The 20,703-nt window shown below is 32.2% G+C and overlaps 1 protein-coding gene across 1 annotated transcript; it reads right to left on the reverse strand.

Annotated features, from left to right (window-relative positions):
* Positions 1–733: 733 nt before the first annotated feature.
* On the reverse strand, positions 734–2,129 carry LOC134683631 (EMILIN-2-like). Its single transcript, XM_063542943.1, has 3 exons — positions 2,054–2,129; positions 1,791–1,859; positions 734–1,128 (listed from the first exon to the last, which is right to left on the reverse strand). The coding sequence occupies exons 1-3, from the start codon at positions 2,127–2,129 to the stop codon at positions 734–736; spliced, it is 540 nt and encodes a 179-aa protein (XP_063399013.1).
* Between the last annotated feature and the right edge of the window lie 18,574 nt (positions 2,130–20,703).

Below are 20,703 nucleotides of genomic sequence, written 5' to 3' on the forward strand. Positions count from 1 at the left end.
TTTTTATTTTAGTTTCTTGGGTATAATTCGAAGTTTATTATGATGTCCATTATCCCTGAACTAGTATACATATTTGTTCAGGGACCAGCTATATAACGCCTCTGGGTGCGTGAGTTTCTCGCTGCATTAAAGACCTATTGATGGCTTTCAGCTGTTATCTGCTCTATGGTTGGTAGTTGTCTCTGTGCAAAAACCCCTATTTACATTCTCAATTTTGTTAGTTATAACAAAACAAGAAATAACCAAAATGGGGATGACAAACAGCAACCAACGACAACTGCTGTGTAATAAGCTCCTTACTTAGGACATGTGCGTTGAATTATTTGCTAATCTGGGACAGTGGTGTACAAGCACAACATAATAACGAAGGTGAAAAGAAAAACTAAGGGGCTATAAGTATGTTGGTTAAATAAATTCAATGTGTTGAATATAACCGATATGGTATGTATTGAAACGTTTTGATGAAACTAGATAATCTGTACAGTATTAAAAATAATATTGTGAATGGAAAAGGGATATGTGTCAAAGAGACAACTACCCAACCATAGAGCAGACAACAGCCGAAAGCCACCAATGGGTTTTCTATGCAGCGATAAACTCTCGCACCCCGAGGCATCTTTAAGCTGGCCCCTTAACATATTTTAATGGATACATGCCTTTATGGAATAAATTGTATACACCACGACAAATAATGACAACATATACAAAGACATAGTACAACTTTTATTATATTTCATTCAGATATCAGGTACGCCGAGAACATTGACCAATGTCCACCATAAACTACCTCATCTTTTCTATTGTCATGGCGTATTGACAGTGTGTCACCTTTCTTCAAGTCCATTAAAGCATTCAAAGTACCTTGAGACCAACCTGTACCAAATGCTCCGACATTGGGTTGATCGTTCTTCCACATGTGACAGTGTAGATGTTTTGCATACGTAGACATCAAAGAACTTGACACCAAATATAGACCATCCATTGGTACTGTGAACACGCCAGTTGATGGATTATAAATATGACCCGTGTTTAGCCACACTGTCTCAAATGTTATAACTTGATTTGCTGCAATAGGTTTTGTATGAGTTCTTGATGCGGTAAATGCAGGCCGTGTCTTCCTTGTGAGCACTATGGAAGATTAAATATTTCTATCTTAGAGTTTAATGAAAAAGAAATCAAAGAAAGTAAGATATTATAGACTATACATAAACATATTTTAGTACTTCAAATTATTGTGCCGTAAATAAACAGGATAATTATGTATAACTAAATAAACAGATCAACAGATTCAAAAATGAAATAGAAAGTAGATTTTCATAATTAAACATTAAACATGATTAAATACACAGAAGAACAAAACCCATAGCGAACTACAAATATAACAAAGAAGATGTGGTATGAATGCCAATGAGACAACTGTCCACAAGAGACCAAATTTGCACAGACATTAATAACTATGTCACGTACGGCCTTCAACAATCAGGAAGACCCATACCGCATTGTCAGCTACAAGGCCCCGATATGACAATGTAAAACAATTTAAACGTGAAAACTAACGGCTTCATTTATGTAAAAAAAAATGAACGAAAAACAAATATGTAACACATTAACAAACGACAACCAAAAACTGCCTGAATAATATCTGGAAGAGTTATGATCAAAACAGTTTCTGAATTTTAGCAGTAAAAAGCTAAAGCTATTGTTATGTTGATACTTTCGGAGGCAACATATTCATATCAACTATAGAAAGTTTCATTAACATATGAAAACCTAAAAACAAATAAACGTACCTCCTATTTCAGTCTTTTGGTTTCGGGATTTACATAACAGGTCCAGTAGGTTTTCAGAACAAGTATTATCTGCAACATAATTATTCATAAAAAGTGCCAATGACATGTAACAAATAGGTCGTATTATTGTTACAACATGATAAAGTGTTGACAAAAAAACAGAGCTCGAAATAGGAAATAGAATCATTACAGAACACATAGCTTTTAATAGTTTGAAGCATTCATTTTCGACTGTACATGTAAGAAACATTAAGTTATTATACCTTTCTTGTTAGCTACAACCATTTGTCCTATATTCATGACTGCTATCAAAGCAACTATAGAGACTGCAAACTTCATCCTCAATAAGACTTGACTGAAATTATGTAGAAAGCTACTGTTACGGACTGGAGGTTACAGGCTTAAATGTTATTACCAAATAGCGTTTTTGACAATTTGATATGCGATTTACCTGTAATTTGAAACTTTCTGTAATTTGAAACTTAAACATATAAAATACATGGTAATAAAATAGACGTGTTAAATAAAAATAAACAAGAAAAGCATAATTTGAAAAGCGAACAAGTAGTTTTCTTTAATTGATCTTTTCTTAAAACTAAATTGTACATTCAAAATTATCCTCTGAACTTTTAACTGTTTGAGTGTACTCGTGATGTACCTGTAACACAACAACAGGCGTTGAAAAGAACTATACTTAAACCTGTTCACGCTCAATTTGTTTTTTGTCTTAAAAAAATATTTTTCCATAAACTAGATGCTTTCATTATAGTCCTACATAAAATAAAGCATGTAATTTAACCAGTTCGTAAACTTTCTTACTTTATAAATTTAACTGCTTGAAAACAAAATGGTTTCATATATCAACTAATTACCGCCACCTTTGATTGTAAAACAGCACTAACAATAGGTTTAGTTCTTTACCTACATCTGCGAATTTTGAGACAGATTGACAATTTAAAACGTGCAGAACTGTTTATATGAATGAAGACAAATTAGTGGTTAATTACATTATTAATTACAAATAAAGAAGATGTGATATGAGTGAACAGCATATTAAGGGCCCCAAAATCATTAGCGTAAAACTATTCAAACAGGACACCAGCGGTCTAAGCTTTTAAAAAACAAACGAGAACCGAAACACATTTAAAAACAACGTCAACAAACGACAAAAACTGAACAGATTTCTAGCAGGTGCATAATATACAGCGGATTTAAACATTTTCATTATAACATCGTTCATCTAGACCTAAACTGGAAGTGTACCATTATAACACACAAAGACACATTTTAAAGTATATTAATTTGCATAAGCTTAACTCGATCAAAAACATATAGACAAACAAGTAATTCAGTGGTTGTCGGTTAATATTATGTGTTCCATATTTATTTTTCGTTTATTTTCGAAGCAATATTTATGAATATAGTAAAAAAAAGTAATTAATTTTGACCTTATCGGCTGGTAACAAATATTCCTTTTCTTATGCAGTATCATGCAAACATTTTTAAAAACGAAAATTCTTTATAAAATGGCAAAATGAAAGCCTCAAACTCATCGAACGAAAGGAAAACAACTATCATATTCCTGACTTGGTACAAGAAATTCCTGGTATCGTCATGATATTACAGCATCTACAATAAATATAGAATGTAGATAAGACTGTGTTGATTTTGTCAAACTAAAATATAATTGTGTTATATATATATATATATATAAACATTAACAAATCATTGTCACCCAACACAAACATTTCTAATTGGACTGATAACAGACATATTGAAATGTATGATCTATAATTACATATTTCTTTTTTCAATTGCACTTAGGAAAAACAAACTGTAGAAAAAGGCATACTCCACTACACATGTACTGCTTTCAGAGGTTACAGTTCTTCCATGGTTTTAACCATCAATAACACATACGAAGGTCGTTAACACGTGTAATATTAATCATTGATGTAAGTGTTTATTGCAGAATTTGTCAAATACCCCATACTAACACAACAAATCAAAGACATGTTTCTAAGTCAGCGGAAAATGAAGGGTAATTACCATGAATTAAAGGGAAGTAACTCGCTGTAATCTAAACAATCTTTAAATCGTTAGGGAAACTACCGTGTCTTGTAACGTGCTGTTATTTCATCAGGAAAAGTCATTTGAAAAACGGTTATTAGTTATACAGTAAAGATAAATAAATCAGTAAAGGGGACATATTATCAAAGCAATCTCTTCAGATAATCTTATGTTTTCATGTACGTTAAAGTACATTCGTATAATCTTGTTTTCAATCTAATCTATATTTACTTAACTAAAAAGTTCAGAAAAAGCAACAAAGGAATACAAAAAAAAACCAGTCAAAACCAAAATCTTAAGGATAAAAAACGATGTTCAGACAAATTAAAAGTAGCCATAAGAGCTGCTTATTTTATATATGTAGGTTTGTTTTGCAACGCATTTACACATCATAATTATTTCTGAGTTTTCGTTTTCATTTTATTTTTGTTTTCTTTGTTGATTTTTTATTTCGAATCAATTACACATTGTTTTGCATATATATTGCCTTAATCTAGACATTGTAGTGTCCATGATTAGTATATTCTGTCACGTGTTATGTTATATCATCCTCTTACCTGTAGCTTTGGAAAAACAGTAATTGTCGACCAGAGTAATATCTAAGGAAAAACGAACAGCATGATATAAAATAAAATAACAAAAATACAAAACTCTAAAGAAATTCAAATCGGAAAGTCACTTATCAAATGATCAAACGAATGGAAAACAACTGTCATATTTTAAAACTGGTACAGGCAGATAGCACAACTTTACAATGCTACATGTATAAAGATAAATAAATATAGGTGGGGTAAATGACCGGAAATGCATTATGAAGACATAGTGTATTGACTTTTGTTAACTTTTACTTCAAGTCGTCATTTACTTCACTATATATAGTACATAGTAATCTTCATTGCAAGTTTCTTCTGGAGAGTAAACAAACATTTGAAGACAGCTAAGTATGTTACTAGTTGACATTGAATACCTTTGACTGCCTTTAGTCATGCGATGAAACAGTTTATTACATATAAACCAGTCAGTGGTAATGTTGTGGAACCTTTGTGTGTCAGGACTTGCCAGAAATTTATGTTGTTAATGTATTATTTAATTCTGTTAATTCAACGTTAAATGCAAGATACAAGATACCAATGTCTTTCATCTTGTCCTTTTATTCTCATTGCATACCTAAAATATGCAAAACCACTTTAATGTTAACGTGTCACAAATTAGCATCTTTATGTTGGATTCAAAATAATATTTTCACCAATAACGTATTTTCGATAGCAAATGTATTGTTCATTAAAGCTATTTGAAAATGTGATAGGTTGGTGTGTATTTTTACATTATTTTTCAGCTTTGAACGCGATTAATTCTCTAGAATTTTTATATGAATTGTGTGTATAAATATTTTGAATGAAATTGTATGAAAAGAAAAAAAAATAGTATAATACTAGATAGCAGATACCATAAGCAACACGACGGGTACCCCATGTGGAGCAGGATCTGCTTATCCTTCTGGAGCACCTGAGATCACCGCAAGTTTTTGGTGGGGTTCGTTTTGTTTATTCTTTAGTTTTCTATGTTGTACTAATATGTACTATTGTTTTTTCTGTTTGTCTTTTTAATTTTTAGCCATGGCGTTGTCAGTTTGTTTTAGATTTATGAGTTTGGCTGTTTTTGATCTTTCGTCCCTTTTTTATAAAAACGATACGAACAAATGATAAATTAACAAAAATACCAAACTCCAAGATAAAATGTCAAAATGAACATGATGAAAATGTCAAAATGTCAAAAACATCAAATGAATAAAAATCGAGTACAATATTACTGACTTGTTACATACATGTCTGTATATGGAAAATGGTGGATTAAAACTAGTGTTAAAGCTAGCTTAACCTTTAAGCTATGTAAACATATATTAAAAAATGGATACAAAGGCGTTTATCGTTTTCAAATATGAAAGTCTGACTTCTCTGTTGTTTCGCTACTGAGATTGTGATGTTGTTTACAAGTATTCGACGTCTCTGTTATGTTTGGCTACTGAAATTTTGTTGTTATTGTCAGATATTCGGCGTCATTGTAATCTTTCACTGGTGAACATGTGCAAAGTCTGACACATTGGTGACATAATGCTACTATTCATTTGTACAATAGGGGGAGACTGACACAAACAATTACATGAATATCACTGTATTGAGTTTAGGGAGTTGAGTCTAGATATTTGGCTTTTCTGTTATGTTTCGCTAGCTACTGAGAGTTTTGTGTTTTTTTCATTTATTTTATGTCTCTGTTATGTTTCGTTACTAATTCAAAGTTTGATAGTGTTTTCAAATATGTGGTGTCTCTGTTATGTGAAATTTGGTTTTGTTTTCAAATATTCGAACTCCCTGTTAAGTTTCGTTACTGAGACTTTGTTGTTTTTGCGTCAGATATTCGACGTACCTAGTTGACATTGAATACAAGTACATTCACTACTGAGGCTTTGGAGTTACTGTCAGATTATCGGCGTTGAAGATGTGTTTTGCTTCTGAGATTTTGGTATTGTTGTCAGATATTTGGTTTCTTAACATCTGAAACTTTGATGTGATAGAAAATATTCGTATCTCTATTTTGTTTCGTTATTATGATTTTGATATTGTCTCTGTTATGTTTCACAACTGATATGTTGGTTTTGTGTTCAGTTACTTGGCGTCTCTGTTGTATTTCACTACTAAGAGTTAGGTATTGTCAGATATTTAGCATCTTGTTTATATTACGTTGCTTAGACTTTAGTGTTGTTGTCAAATATTTTGTGTTGTTCAATTTTGTTGAATTTAATTTGCAATTAACCCTTTTAGTAAACTTGAACTGTTGGGTTTTAATGATACCGGCGTTTATTCTAATCTAATATATTTGTACAATGTTTATGTTGAATGGATTATCTAACATACTTGTCTGTCAGTGTTATTCAAGGTTTATTCCAATAATTCATTTGTGTGTGTGATCTATTTTGAAACAACAATGTAGTAATGCCGTTTTAGTCTTGCCAGATGTCATGTGATGACAGGTATACGACAAGAATTGGTCACAGAGACATAATATCTATCACTTGTGATGATCCAAACACATAATACCTTTTATTATTAAGACAAAACATTCATGATTCACTGGCATATATTTTTTCATAATCATTAAGTACAAAATGCATATGCTAAAATTACCTTCATGTACAACGAGTGTCGGAGATACAAAATACTAACTATATATATGTTTCGTTCAACTTAATCACAGACAGATCCCGATAGGTGCAAGTAGGTCCGGATCTGCTGTCTTTTGGCTGATCATTTGATTTTATTAGGGGTGCATATGTCCTTCAATTTACAAAAATAGAAACTTTTTAAAGCTATACATGTTTTCAACAAACCCATCTATCCATAGCATAAATATGTAAGTTCTGTTCTGGATATAAGCGTAGACACATGTATAGAGAGGGATTTTAATTAATAACTTAATCCATTATTTAGTGCCATTTAATACAGGAAAGGTGTATGCACTTTGTTTTGTTTATTGAATCTTATAACTAGAGTATTGCCTCATTTTGGTCGTTTTCTTTTAGATCAACCAATTTAATTATAATGATCACTTCTAACTTTATAACAGAAGATTGGATTTATTGTATTAGTATATGACATAGAACTTCTCAACTCAATTGGCTGTTAATGAAAGAGATAGTACGTTTTGGTGGTCTTTTCATCTCTTCGACTTTTTTTCAAGGTGGAACTTTTCTTTGACAAATGCTATGAACAGTCATTGAAGTTTTATTTCATCTTCCAAACTGTATGGCATGTATGTAAATAAAATCTGCAGGAAGTCTACATACCAGTTATCATTATTCAGAGTTATGCTTTGTCTACCTATGTCAATTTCTTACTTCATACCGTTAAATTTATTATGTATCTTATGAACCCACACCAAAACATGTGTACATACTCATGTTTACATTATTTTGTCGTTAAAATATAGGATACATATTATATTGTAATTGTGGACAGATGTAAACATTTTATTATAAAACATTTCATACATCAGAACTTACATGTCATATTGTATCCGATTCTTTACGATATAAACGACGATTACGGGTAAACGCCAATGTACGCCTTTCTAGATTTCTAAATTGAAGAAAGGCAGATGATAACAATTGTATTATCAAAACTAATTTGTCGAGGTAAATGGATAATGCCATGACAAAAACGAATAAAGGACGAAAAGGTAAAGAACGGTATACAAATTACTATAAGGAAAACAAAAGATCAAGCAAAACAGGGGCCGATTGATGTTGCTTTTAAATGATTGGCAGAATCTGATCAACTAGTGGCATCCGTCGTGTCGTTCATGGCCATCAAAATCGATTGAGGAAAAGATGAACACAATGTGGAAATTACAATAATAACATGCAAATGGCCAATGGTGACAAAAGGGAACCAGATCATGCGTCAGAAAACTTTTAGTGCATGTAGAAAATGGTGGAATAAACCTGATTTTATAGAAATAGGAAGATGTGGTGTGAGTGCCAATGAGACAACTCTCCATCCAAATAACAATTTAAAAAGTAAACCATTATAGGTAAAAGTACGGCCTTCAACACGGAGCCTTGGCTCACACCGAACAACAAGCTATAAAGGGCCCCAAAATTACTAGTGTAAAACCCTTCAAACGAGAAAACCAACGGTCTAATCTATATAAACAAAACGAGAAACGAGAAACACGTATATATTACTTAAACAAACGACAACTACTGTACATCAGATTCCTGACTTAGGACAGGTGCAAACATTTGCAGCGGGATTAAACGTTTTAATGGATCCACACCTTCTCCCTTTTTCTGAAACAATAGCATAACATCACAACATAGAAAAACATACGATAAAATATCAATTGGCAGACTTAACTCAATCAAAAAACGTATGATTACACAATGAACGAATAAATTTGATCTACGATATCTGAATACAAATGCACAGTTAATTAAATATTAGAGACAAACATTCATGACCAAAAAGCTAACAAACAAATTCAAACACAGGACATCACTGAGAAATATTTAACCAATCAATGTTCACTTTAGAAAAATCCGTTCTTTTATAATCTTGAAGTTTATACAAATGTTGTAAGAATAAGTGAAAAATTGAAGATATTACAAATAATCAAAGCTGGTGTACAGACAAGATCCATATGAATAAAAAAAAAAAAAAAGCATTATAATAAACAGTATCAACAGGCCAAATTAACAAGAAAATACGATTTGAGAGTACTCGCAGTTACTGACAGCTAGTTAAAAGCCAAAACCAATTAATAATAAAAAATCATGCATCAGGGACTAAAATCGACTAAAACACATCACAGGGATTTAGTATTTTAACATTATTAATAGTAAAATAAGACATGTCTTGTACAATGCCAAAAATAAATGTATCGACAGGTAGTAGTATAGTGAAGAGCGACTTCTATAGAAATAAAAGTTAAGTCTGTGTCTCTATACATCTCGCCTCAAAAGATAATGAAATTTAGTTATGTTTTAATTTGCTAATGACAAAATCAATATTAGTGCCAATGTGCACTATATTCAGAGATCTAATTACAATATTGGTACGATAACCCTTACTTATAAGTTTGTTTAAAGGTTCGATGAGTTTACAAGGATCACATGGTGATTTCCTCGCTTTAAGTACAATATTACCATAAAATTTAGGATGTGAAATACCATTTTTAATAAGCTTTCCACAGGTATAAACAAATTTACTAATCAAATCTTTGTATCTATGAAAGAATTTAGTAAAAGTTTTAAGTAATTTATGGTATCGAAATCCCTGACACAACAATTTACCAGTGATGCATTGATTACGTTCGTTTAAATCTATGACATCAGAACACACACGGGCAAACCGAACGAGTTGCGATATATAAACACCGTATGATGGAGCCAAAGGCACATCGCCGTCTAAAAAAGGAAAATTAACAATAGGAAATGAAAAATCGTCTCTTTTGTCGTAAATTTTAGTGTGAAGTTTCCCGTTTGAAATTGAAAGGACAACTGCTGCTGTTTATGTTAGATTTAGTTAAAGTAAGTTAGTTTGGGTAAATTTCTATAGTATATTTAGAAAACTCTGGATTATTCAACGAAAAAATATCATCCAGATAACGGTAGGTTTTTTGTATCAACCAAATGTAACAATGATGGGTCTTTACTGAGTTTGGTCATAAACTGAGATTCATAGCAATATAGAAATAAATCTGCTATTAAAGGTGCACAGTTGGTGCCCATAGGAATACCTACTACCTGACGATACACTTTATCGCCGAAACGTACATAAATGTTATCAAGCAGAAAGTTTAAAGCTTCAATCATATCCTCACACTTCCAGTAAGTGGATCTAGCATACTTCCCTCTTTCGTTACAGAAAAACGCCTTAAACGAGTTACAGCAAATAAAATTACAATGCAAATAAAATGTAAAATTACTAGCTATAGCTAGCTAAACCTCTCACTTGTATAACAGTTGCATCATTTTAAAGGGGAAAAAAATGTATTTCGTTATGTTAATCTAAACTGCTAGTAAAAAAATATTTGACAAAACATGTTAACGTTTTTTGAGTACTTGTAACATCCTACTCATGGATTTTCCTTTTCTGTTTCGCTATTTTAACATATTTTTTTTAGCGTCACTTATTAGTCTTCTGAAAGACGAAACGCGCGTCTGGTGCATTTCAATAATTTCAATTCGGGTATCTCTGATGTTTATTTTGAATAACTAATATACTAGTTTTAAACGAAAAACGGTAAAGACTTATGATACATATCAACAAACAACAACTACTGAAGCCTTGATATAACACTGTTATTTAGTTTCGGTAAAACCTTCATTCTTGAGCAAAAACTTATATTTAAAATCAATGATAAGCTCGTGATATAAACATGTAATGTAAAGCATTGTGTACCAACTTCTAGACGTTTAACATTCTAAGCTGTTGCGATTACACCGTTTATGTTTTGGCCACCCAAAGTGCTTATCAAATTGGGTATAATAATCATTTTGTATGATGACGAGCTAAAGTATAATTCACGTAGAAACATGTTACTCTCTTAAGAAAATACAATATGAAATAGTCATTATTGCTTGTCTTAAAATATTATTGGGTATCATGCCTTCGAGCTATATCAGTATTGTGTTTTATGAGATATTAATATCATAATTGTATCTATTAATCCACATAACCATGCAATTGACCACTTGAAGCAATGTTTTATCTGACAGAATGGTCGTAAAATGTATACTTTGGTAATTGTATGAATTGTATCTTCGGTGTGTTTAACTTGGTTCTTAATGGAACCATAGAAAGATCTATATATTATGTGTAATAACAGACAAACAATTATTCTTTAATTACAATTATCTCAAAAAATGTTTCTACGTTACCTACAGCATCATAACACTACAATACAAGTCTATACATGTGTGAATGACGACTACCTGGAGTTCGTGCTTAAAAACATATTGTGTTGGTGTCTTTCTTAGACTAGTTTGTAAAAAAATTGGGATATTTTGCTCTGTTGTGTTGATTGTCTGTATGTGTTTGTTTTAAAAGTTTTGGTTGCTTGACACATTAACCTATTTTATCTATTTAGGATACTCACCCAATTATAATAGGACGAAGTTTTAAATAACGGTAATACAAATGGGAGGTAATAATATGTCTCAAAACAGGTTTAATCCACATGTGTCTTCCTATATTGACTGTTCCGAATAAGAAGTATGACAGTTGATTTTTGTTAGTTCCGATAATTCATAAGGTTTGATTTCTTTCTTTTTAAATGGACTTCACCTTTTGGAAAATTTCTTGTAGTTCCCAATTTTTGTAATACTTTCTTTTTTATCATTGAAAATAGACAATGTGTATTAACTATCGACACAAACTCAATAAAAAGCCAGAGTAACATTAAAAGCTCGGACACATCAAACGAAGTAACTGTCACATTTCATTCCCGACACATGCAGTTCACCATGTATAAAAGAGAAGATTAAATATAGACTCACAGCTAGTTTATTATAACCTCTGATGTATTTATGGATTGCACAAAAAATTCGATTATAATGACAACAATGTGTGGGCAAAACAAACAGACACAATAGGGAACAATGTCATAAAAAGGGGTGCAGTAGTCAGCATTGTTTTATATTCTTTATCACTAAAAAAAGGAATTAGTAAACAAAGAAAAACAAAGAGGTATAAGCATATAAGCAAACATGAAAGACAAAAATACAGAACATTACCAAAGCACACATTGGTGGGATGCATAAGTATCGAACCACGCCAAAATGGATATTACAAAAGAAAAAGACTACAGTAAAGGTTAATATTTTAAACATACAAAAAAAAACATCACTAAAACATGTTGTAAAGATGGACGATAAACAACCTGAGGACCCAGAATATGTACGTAAAGAGCCTCTATGTATTATATGTGAAGTTGATACGGAATATTTATCAAAAAGGTCTTGGTATCTTCTATTAAACCATTTTTAGAAAATGAACAAGACGTTCTCTAACGTTTAAATTTCTGCTCAGACAATGGTGACGTTTTGTTAATTCTGGATTCTGATTCTTAAAATTAACATGCAAGCTCTTGAATACCGAATTTGTTTGGAAATGAATATCCCATATGCATGTATTAATACTCAGGTGTTATATTCACAATTTATATGAGGACGAAGTCCCCAATAACAGTAGAAAAATCAATGAAAAAAAAATCAAAAAAAATCGGGAAAATTTTTCAGAAGTTTTCATTGTACTAATGAACTCAAAATCGTTCAATTTTTTTGATGTCATGTTTTTGAATTCCCGCATCTGCGATAAAATCTACAATGTACTTCATTTTTCCGGTCTCGTTTGTATGAAACTTTGAGTAAAATATATATTTATCAATCTAGTATAAAATAGGAAGGAACGCAATACCAATTTCATATTTATCAATTCCTAGATATGAAAAAAACGTTACCTGATGAAAGCGTTTCATTGTTTATATTGCATATGACGTCATATCTTAAATAACGTCACAACTAAAATCCCTTACAACAGAACCAAAATCGGAAATCGGAAACGTTACGGTATTTCCTTTTCTTTTTTTTAAACAAATATTTAAGTTACAAAAAAATAATTCATACAGACTTCGTCCCCATTTACAGGTAATGTCTGTTTCATATTATGGGGACGAAGTCCCCAATAACAGTACAAAAATCAATAAAAAAGATAAAAAAATAAAAAAATCGTTTAATTTTTTTTATGTCATGTTTTGAATTCCCGCATCTGCGCAGAAATCTACAATGAACTTCCTTTTACCGATCTTGTTTGTATTAAACTTTGAGTAAAATATATATGTATCAGTCTAGTATAAAATAGGAAGGAACGCAATACCAATTTCATTACCAGGGCGCAAATTCCATATCAGGAAAGTCGCCTCCCAAAACACAAATATAATAATAATACCAATTTCATTTTTAATAATTCCTTGATATGAAAAAACGTTACCTGATGATAGCGTTTCTTTGGTTACATTGCATATGACAATATAACTTATGAGGGACGAAAGATACCAAAGGGACAGTCAACGTCATAAATCTAAAACAAACTGACAACGCCATGGCTAAAATGAAAAAGACAAACAGTCAAACAATAGTACACATGACACAACATAGAAACCCAAAGAATAAACAACACGAACCCCACCAAAAACTAGGGGTGATCTCAGGTGCCCTGGAAGGGTAAGTAGATCCTGCTCCACATGTGGCACCCGTCGTGTTGCTTATGTGATATCAAATCCGGTAAATAGTCATGAAAGGGAAGGGGTTGTAGTTACGACGTAATGAACATATCCGATATCATTTGTGAAACGGTTATTCCATAACGGTCAACCATTTCGTGATGGCGTCCGTAAATTTTACGAAGGAATGATTTCAACTTTACCATTTGAAACTCTTGGTTTAATAGCTTCCTTGTGAGCAGCAACCCTCTATCAAGAAAATCACGATAGGAAATGCAAGCACGGGAATATCGTATCAATTGGGAGATGTATACCCCGTATGCAGATGCTGCTGGAATATTGCTACTTTGAAAAAGGAAAGTTCAAAATTGGAAAGCTGAAATTATCTCTTTTGTCGTAAAGTTTTGATTTCAACCGACCCTCATTGTCAATTTCTAGATGTAAGTCAAGGTATGAAGCTGAAAGATGGGATATATTGTATTATTATATGACATAGAACTTCTCAACTCACTTGGCTGTTAATGAAAGAGATAGTATGTTATGATAGTCTTCTCATCTCTTCGACTTTTTTTTCAAGGTGGAACTTTTCTTTAACAAATGCTATGAACAGTCATTGAAGCTTTATTTCATCTTCCAAACTGTATGCTTTGTCTACCTATGTTAATGTCTTACTTCATACCTTTATTATGTGTCTTATGAACCCACACAAACACATGTGTCTATACTCAAGTTTACATTATTGTGTCGTTAAAATATAGGAACATTTTATATTGTAATTGTAGACAGATGTAAACATTTAAATATATATCATTTAATACTTTAGAACTTTCATGTCATCTTTTATCCGAATCTTTACGAATTAAAGAAGATTACGGGTATACGCCAAATTACTCCTTTTTAGAGTTCAAAAATGATGAAAAGGCAGATGATAACAACAATGGTATTATCAAACTAGTTTGACGAAGAAAAACGGAAAATGCCATAACAAAAACGAATAAAGAACGAAAAGGTAAAGAACGGTATACAAATTACTATAAGGAAAACAAAAGATCAAGCAAAACAAGGGGCGATTGATGTTGCTTTGAAATGATTGGCATAATCTGATAAGCAAACATGAAAGACAAAAATACAGAACATTACCAAAGAACACATTGGTGGGATGCATAAGTATCGAACCACGCCAAAATGGATATTACAAAAGAAAAAAGACTACATTAAAGGTTAATAATGTAAAAATACAAAACAAATCACTATATAGCATGTTATAAAGATGCATGATAAACAACGTGAGGACCTAGAATATGTACGTAAAGAGCCTCTATGTATTGTATATGAAGTTGATACGGAATATTTATCTAAAAGGTCTAGTTATCTTTTGATAATCCTCTACAAGACGTTCTTTAACATTACATTTCTGCTCAGACAATGGTGACGTTTAAACTTTTATTAATTCTGGGTAGCACATGCAAGCTCTTGAATACCGATTTTGTTTGGAAATGTATATCCCATATGCATGTAAAGATGGTATATAACTACTCAGATGTTATATTCATAATTAATATAAAGACTCTGAATAATGCTGTCAACATTTATAATTTAAAATAATTACCTGTTTTGTTGTTTGATTTTCCTATACTTTGTTTATTTTGATATAAGAAAATATGGTATGAGTGCAAATGAGAAAACTCTGTCCAAGTCACAATTTGTAAAAGTAAACCATTATAGGTCAAAGTACGGTCTTCAACAAGGAGCATTTGCTCACACCAAACAGTAGGCTTTCAATGGACCCCAAAAAATTAACTATTGTTAAAACAGTTCAAACGGGAAAACCAACAGTCTAATCCATATAGAAAACGAGAAACGAGAAGCACTTATGAACCACACAAACGACAACTACTAAACACAGATTCCCGACTTAGGTCAGATGTAATCAAATGCAGTTGTTTTACACGTTTTAATAGGGACCAACATTCACACTTATCTGAAACAATAGTGTAGCATCACAACATATAAGACAGAGTATACAATTTAACTGTCGCTTAGTTCTAGAGATACTATAATTCAAGGAAAATGTAAACTATCCGGTATATTGCGTCGGATGCACTAAATTAATTAAGAGTAGTTTAGGAATACATACGTCAACCGCTCGTAAAAAATGAACACATATCACAAAGAATTGACGTTAGACATTTGAATACGTGCATTGTCTGCTCTTTGGTCGGGTTGTTGTCTCTTAATTAATTTAGTGCATCCGACGCAATATATTAACCAATATGTTTGCCTCATGCATTTATAAGGCTAGGGTGGATTTTGGAAAATCTCGACTACCCATGAACGGTCGGGAATCATTTATTAACTGTAGTGTAGAGGTTTTATAATTGAAAAAAAAAGTTTGTTTACTCATTCTGTTTTTTCAAATTCAACTTGCAAAAGTTGCAAAAGTGCGTTCGGCTTCATAACACATGTGCAAGACATAACATATATATTACCTACATCAGAAATTGCCAATATTATTGTTTGATGTAACCCATGAATTCTCTTAAGATAAAAAATCGTATTAACAGTGAAAAGACTAATACTTCATACCGGATAGTTTACATTTTCCTTGAATTATAGTGACTCTAAAACTAAGCGACAGTTACGTGATATTGCTTTCATTTCATGATGGTTAGCCGGTGATTTGTTTCTTACCATGTTGTAATGCACTGTACTGCATGTAAAATGTATCCATTTATCTCCTTTTACATACAATGCATCCTTAAATTAAAGAGTTTTTCCTATGTCCACCTGGTTTAGTATATAATTAATTCAATTATATACATACATAGATATAGGAAGATGTGGTGTGAGTGCCAATGAGACAACTCTCCATCCAAACAACAATTCAAAAATTAAACCATTATAGGTTAAAGTACGGCCTTCAACACGGAGCCTTGGCTCACACCGAACAACAAGCTATAAAGGGCCCCAAAATAACTAGTATAAAACCTTTAAAACGGGAAAACCAATGGTCTAATCTATATAAACATAACGAGAAACGAGAAACACGTATATATTACATAAACAAACGACAACTACTGTACATCAGATTCCTGACTTAGGACAGGTGCAAACATTTGCAGCGGGATTAAACGTTTTAATGGGCCCAAACCTTCTCCCTTTTTCTGAAACAATAGCATAACATCACAACATATAAAAACATACGATAAAATATCAATTGGCAGACTTAACTCAATCAAAAAACGTATGATTACACAATGAACGAATAAATTTGATCTGCGATATCTGAATACAAATGCACAGTTAATTAAATATTAGAGACAAACATTCATGATCAAAAGGCTAACAAACAAATTCAAACACACTGAGAAATATTTAACCAATCAATGTTCACTTTAGAAAAAAACCGTTTTTTTATAATCTTGAAGTTTATACAAATGTTGTAAGAATAAGTGAAAAATTGAAGATATTACAAATAATCAAAGCTGGTATACAGCAAAGATCCATATAAATAAAAAATGACAAAAAAGCATTATAAACAGTATCAACAGGTCGAATTAACAAGAAAATACGATTTGAGAGTACTCGCAGTTACTGACAGCTAGTTAAAAGCCAAAACCCATTAATAGTAAAAAATCATGCATCAGAGACTAAAATCGACTAAAACACATCACAGGGATTTAGTATTTTAACGTCATTAATAGTCAAAGAAGACATGACTTGTGCAATGCCAAAAATAAATGTATCGACAGGTAGTAGTATAATGAAGAGCGACTTCTATAGAAATAAAAGTAAACGTGGCTGTGTCCCCTATACATCTCGCCTCAAAAGATAATGAAATTTAGTTATGTTTTAATTCGCTAATGACAAAATCAATATTAGTGCCAATGTGAACTATATTCAGAGATCTAATTACAATATTGGTACGATAACCCTTACTTATAAGTTTGTTTAAAGGTTCGATGAGTTTACAAGGATCACATAGTGATTTCCTCGCTTTAAGTACAATATTACCATAAAATTTAGGATGAGAAATACCATTTTTAATAAGCTTTCTACAGGTATAGCCAAATTTACTAATCAAATCTTTGTATCTATAAATACATACACATTAAGTCACGGGGCGGTTATAGTGCATAGGTACATAGGTGCACCGGTAAATCTTAAAACAGAGAGTGTATTGGTTATGCATTGCACAGACAGAACAGACCAGATAGTGCATAGGATAGCGGTGTATAGGATAGTAGTGCATAGGTAGAATACAGCTAGATTTTGGATAGTGCACAAGTTAGCACTGATTGCTGTAGTACGCATAAGGTTGCAGTCTTGTAATTGACTGCTTCATAGGCTTACATGCAAAACAGCTGATCTTTACAAATAAAAAAGTAAAAAATGCTACAAAGAAAAAATATTTCATGTTCATATCATTTATGTACCAATGTGAAATTGTGATTAAATAAAAAAAAAGTGGGTCATGTCACGAAGAATAAAAAGTTAAAATCCTGAAGTCTAAACATTTTTTTCTACTCTCTGTTTGCTATTTTTACTAGGCCGCACCACTTCCAGTAAACATGATTTCCTTCCACTTTCCGGGATTGATATCCCCCAAAAGATGTAAGATTTTTTTTTAAAGTCTATACATATGTTTCAATTCAGCATAAAACTATAATAAAACAGAAAAAAAAACCACTATTTTGTTTCCCTACATGTTCATGTACCGGTAACTGGAGCTGTAATACAAGACTGGTACCATTGTATGTGCAAAGACAACAAGTCGTCCCACATATTGCTAGTTGGTGACAGAGGCCAAGTTAACAAGTTGAAGATATATATAAGAAATGGTGCATCTTCCAATATCCAGGATAAACTGTGGTACGATACCCATAGGTGACTACACCACGTACGTGACATAATTTTGGTGGCAGCGGTGGGATACTGGAAAATCTGCTGATACGTGTTTAGATATGGACGATTTACAACAGCATATAAGTACGTTAGAGAAAGACGGTAAGCAAAAGGTGAGAAGTTGAGACAAACTCAAAATCCTAGGCTTTTGACACCACAATACCAAAAGAGCCACATAGAAACCTGACAGATTTCGGTTTTGTTCAGACGAGGTGCACGGATTTTGACGAGTCGAAGGAGTATATAAGTGAAACATACGCACCGGGTAATATGTGCATAGGCGATTGTGCGGTTAAAGTTCATAGGTAATCATTAAAACAGAGAGTGTACTGATTTGGCACTGCACATGCAGAAAAGGCCAGATAGTGCACATGATAGCGGTGCACAGGATAGTAGTGCATAGGTAAAATACAGCAATATTTTAGATAGTTCAAAGATAAGCATTTTTCGAAATACTAAGGATTTTCTTATCCCAGACAGATAACCTTAGCCGTATTTGGCACAACTTTTGGGAATTTTGTATCCTCGATGCTCTTCAACTTCGTACTTGTTTGGCTTTATACATATTTTGATATGCGCGTCACTGGTGAGTCTTGTGTAGACAAAACGAGCGTGTGGCGTACTTAATAATAGTCCTGGTACCTTTCATAACTATTAGCACTGCTTGCTGTAGGACACATAAGGTCTCTGCAAAGAAACAATACGTCCCACATATTACTAGTTTGTGGCAGAGGTCAAGATTCAAGTAAAAGATAGACATATAATAAACGGTGTATCTTCCAATATCCATGGGTAAACTAGGTCGTAACTACACTCCCGTTCCCTTTTCACACATTTTACCTATCGAATTATCTAGTTTTCTATGTTGTAACTTTTCAACTATATTTTTTCTGTTTGTCTTTTTCTTTTTTAATCAGTTTATGTTCAATTATTTGAGTTTGACTTTTCCACTGATATCTTTCGCCCCTCTTTTATCGCTTTGCTATCTTCAATGATATTAATATATGTGCTTTTTCGACTAATAGTTTTAAGGAATACGTGTTATGAGTTACTTCGCGCTTCTTTTTTCCAAGATTTTACTCAGCTTTTTCAGTCAGGAAAAAGACGAAAGACACAGAGTACTCATTTCAATTAATTACCGAGTCTGGACTTGATCGCTACTTACAGTTGATTTGGTTTACATGTATACCAGTGCATAACTGATCAGTTTCAGACCAACAATTTAAACATGCCAAACGAAGCCTTGAAAAGTTTGATAAAAATTTTCATTGTTGAATGAGTTTTGTTAAATTTCAAACTATAACAATCCAGGAAGGTGCTTCAAGGCAGATGTAGAAATTGTTTACCTGCAACTTAACATTATCAATCTGTAGACCAAATGATAAATCATTCTCTTTCGTAGAAGTCCAAATTGTCGCATAATTTGTTAAAATAGGACGGAAGATCTCAAAACGACGACAATAAAAATTGAAATTATTAATTGGTAGAGAAACCGACAAAGCCATGGTATAAAGCAAAAAGTATCAAGAAAAGAATAACGTTAAAACAAGAAAAAGTAAAAGATTTGATAACAAACAGTGAAAATATTAGATCTATTATTCAGCAGGAAATTAGTTAATGAACAGACGAAACTATAAAATAATATATGCTATATCACCTATAGTGCTACTTTGGTACTGTAAGACAGGAAACACCTGCTAGAAGGCTACTCCCGAGAACTATCTTATTCTGGCAGCATGATTATTGTCAATCACCTTTATAAATTATGATCGGTTTTCAGATATATATATCTACTTTTTTCATGCAAACTTCACTGTAATATCATCAAAGCAGCACCTGTGTCAAAACAGCAACACTTACAGATATGGAATATAGAAATTTATAATATCAAGCAGATGCGTTGATAAGGGAATTTTATACCACCTAATAAAATCATGGGAGACAACCGAGTTCATAAGAAATCAAACATTAACTTCAAACTACGTTTAAGATATTTTGTTAGTGAACTGTGAACGTTTGAACAGTGTCTTCTTTAAAATAGTCCTTTAATGCTTCATGCATATTATAATTCTGTGTTTCTGGTATTATGTAAACAGTTAAATAACAAGTGTCGAACTTAAATGAAAATTCAGAACGGAAAATCTAAAGTTAAAACACA

Source organism: Mytilus trossulus, chromosome 9 (assembly GCF_036588685.1).
Source record: "Mytilus trossulus isolate FHL-02 chromosome 9, PNRI_Mtr1.1.1.hap1, whole genome shotgun sequence".
NCBI classification, from domain to species: domain Eukaryota; kingdom Metazoa; phylum Mollusca; class Bivalvia; order Mytilida; family Mytilidae; genus Mytilus; species Mytilus trossulus.

Excerpts from the sequence above, each read along its gene's own strand:
- LOC134683631 (XM_063542943.1), bottom strand. The coding sequence starts at position 2,129 with ATGAAGTTTGCAGTCTCTATAGTTGCTTTGATAGCAGTCATGAATATA. Across the intron at positions 1,860-2,053 it reads GGTTGTAGCTAACAAGAAAG|ATAATACTTGTTCTGAAAAC; the intron begins GTATAATAACTT and ends ATTATGTTGCAG. Across the intron at positions 1,129-1,790 it reads CCAAAAGACTGAAATAGGAG|TGCTCACAAGGAAGACACGG; the intron begins GTACGTTTATTT and ends AATCTTCCATAG.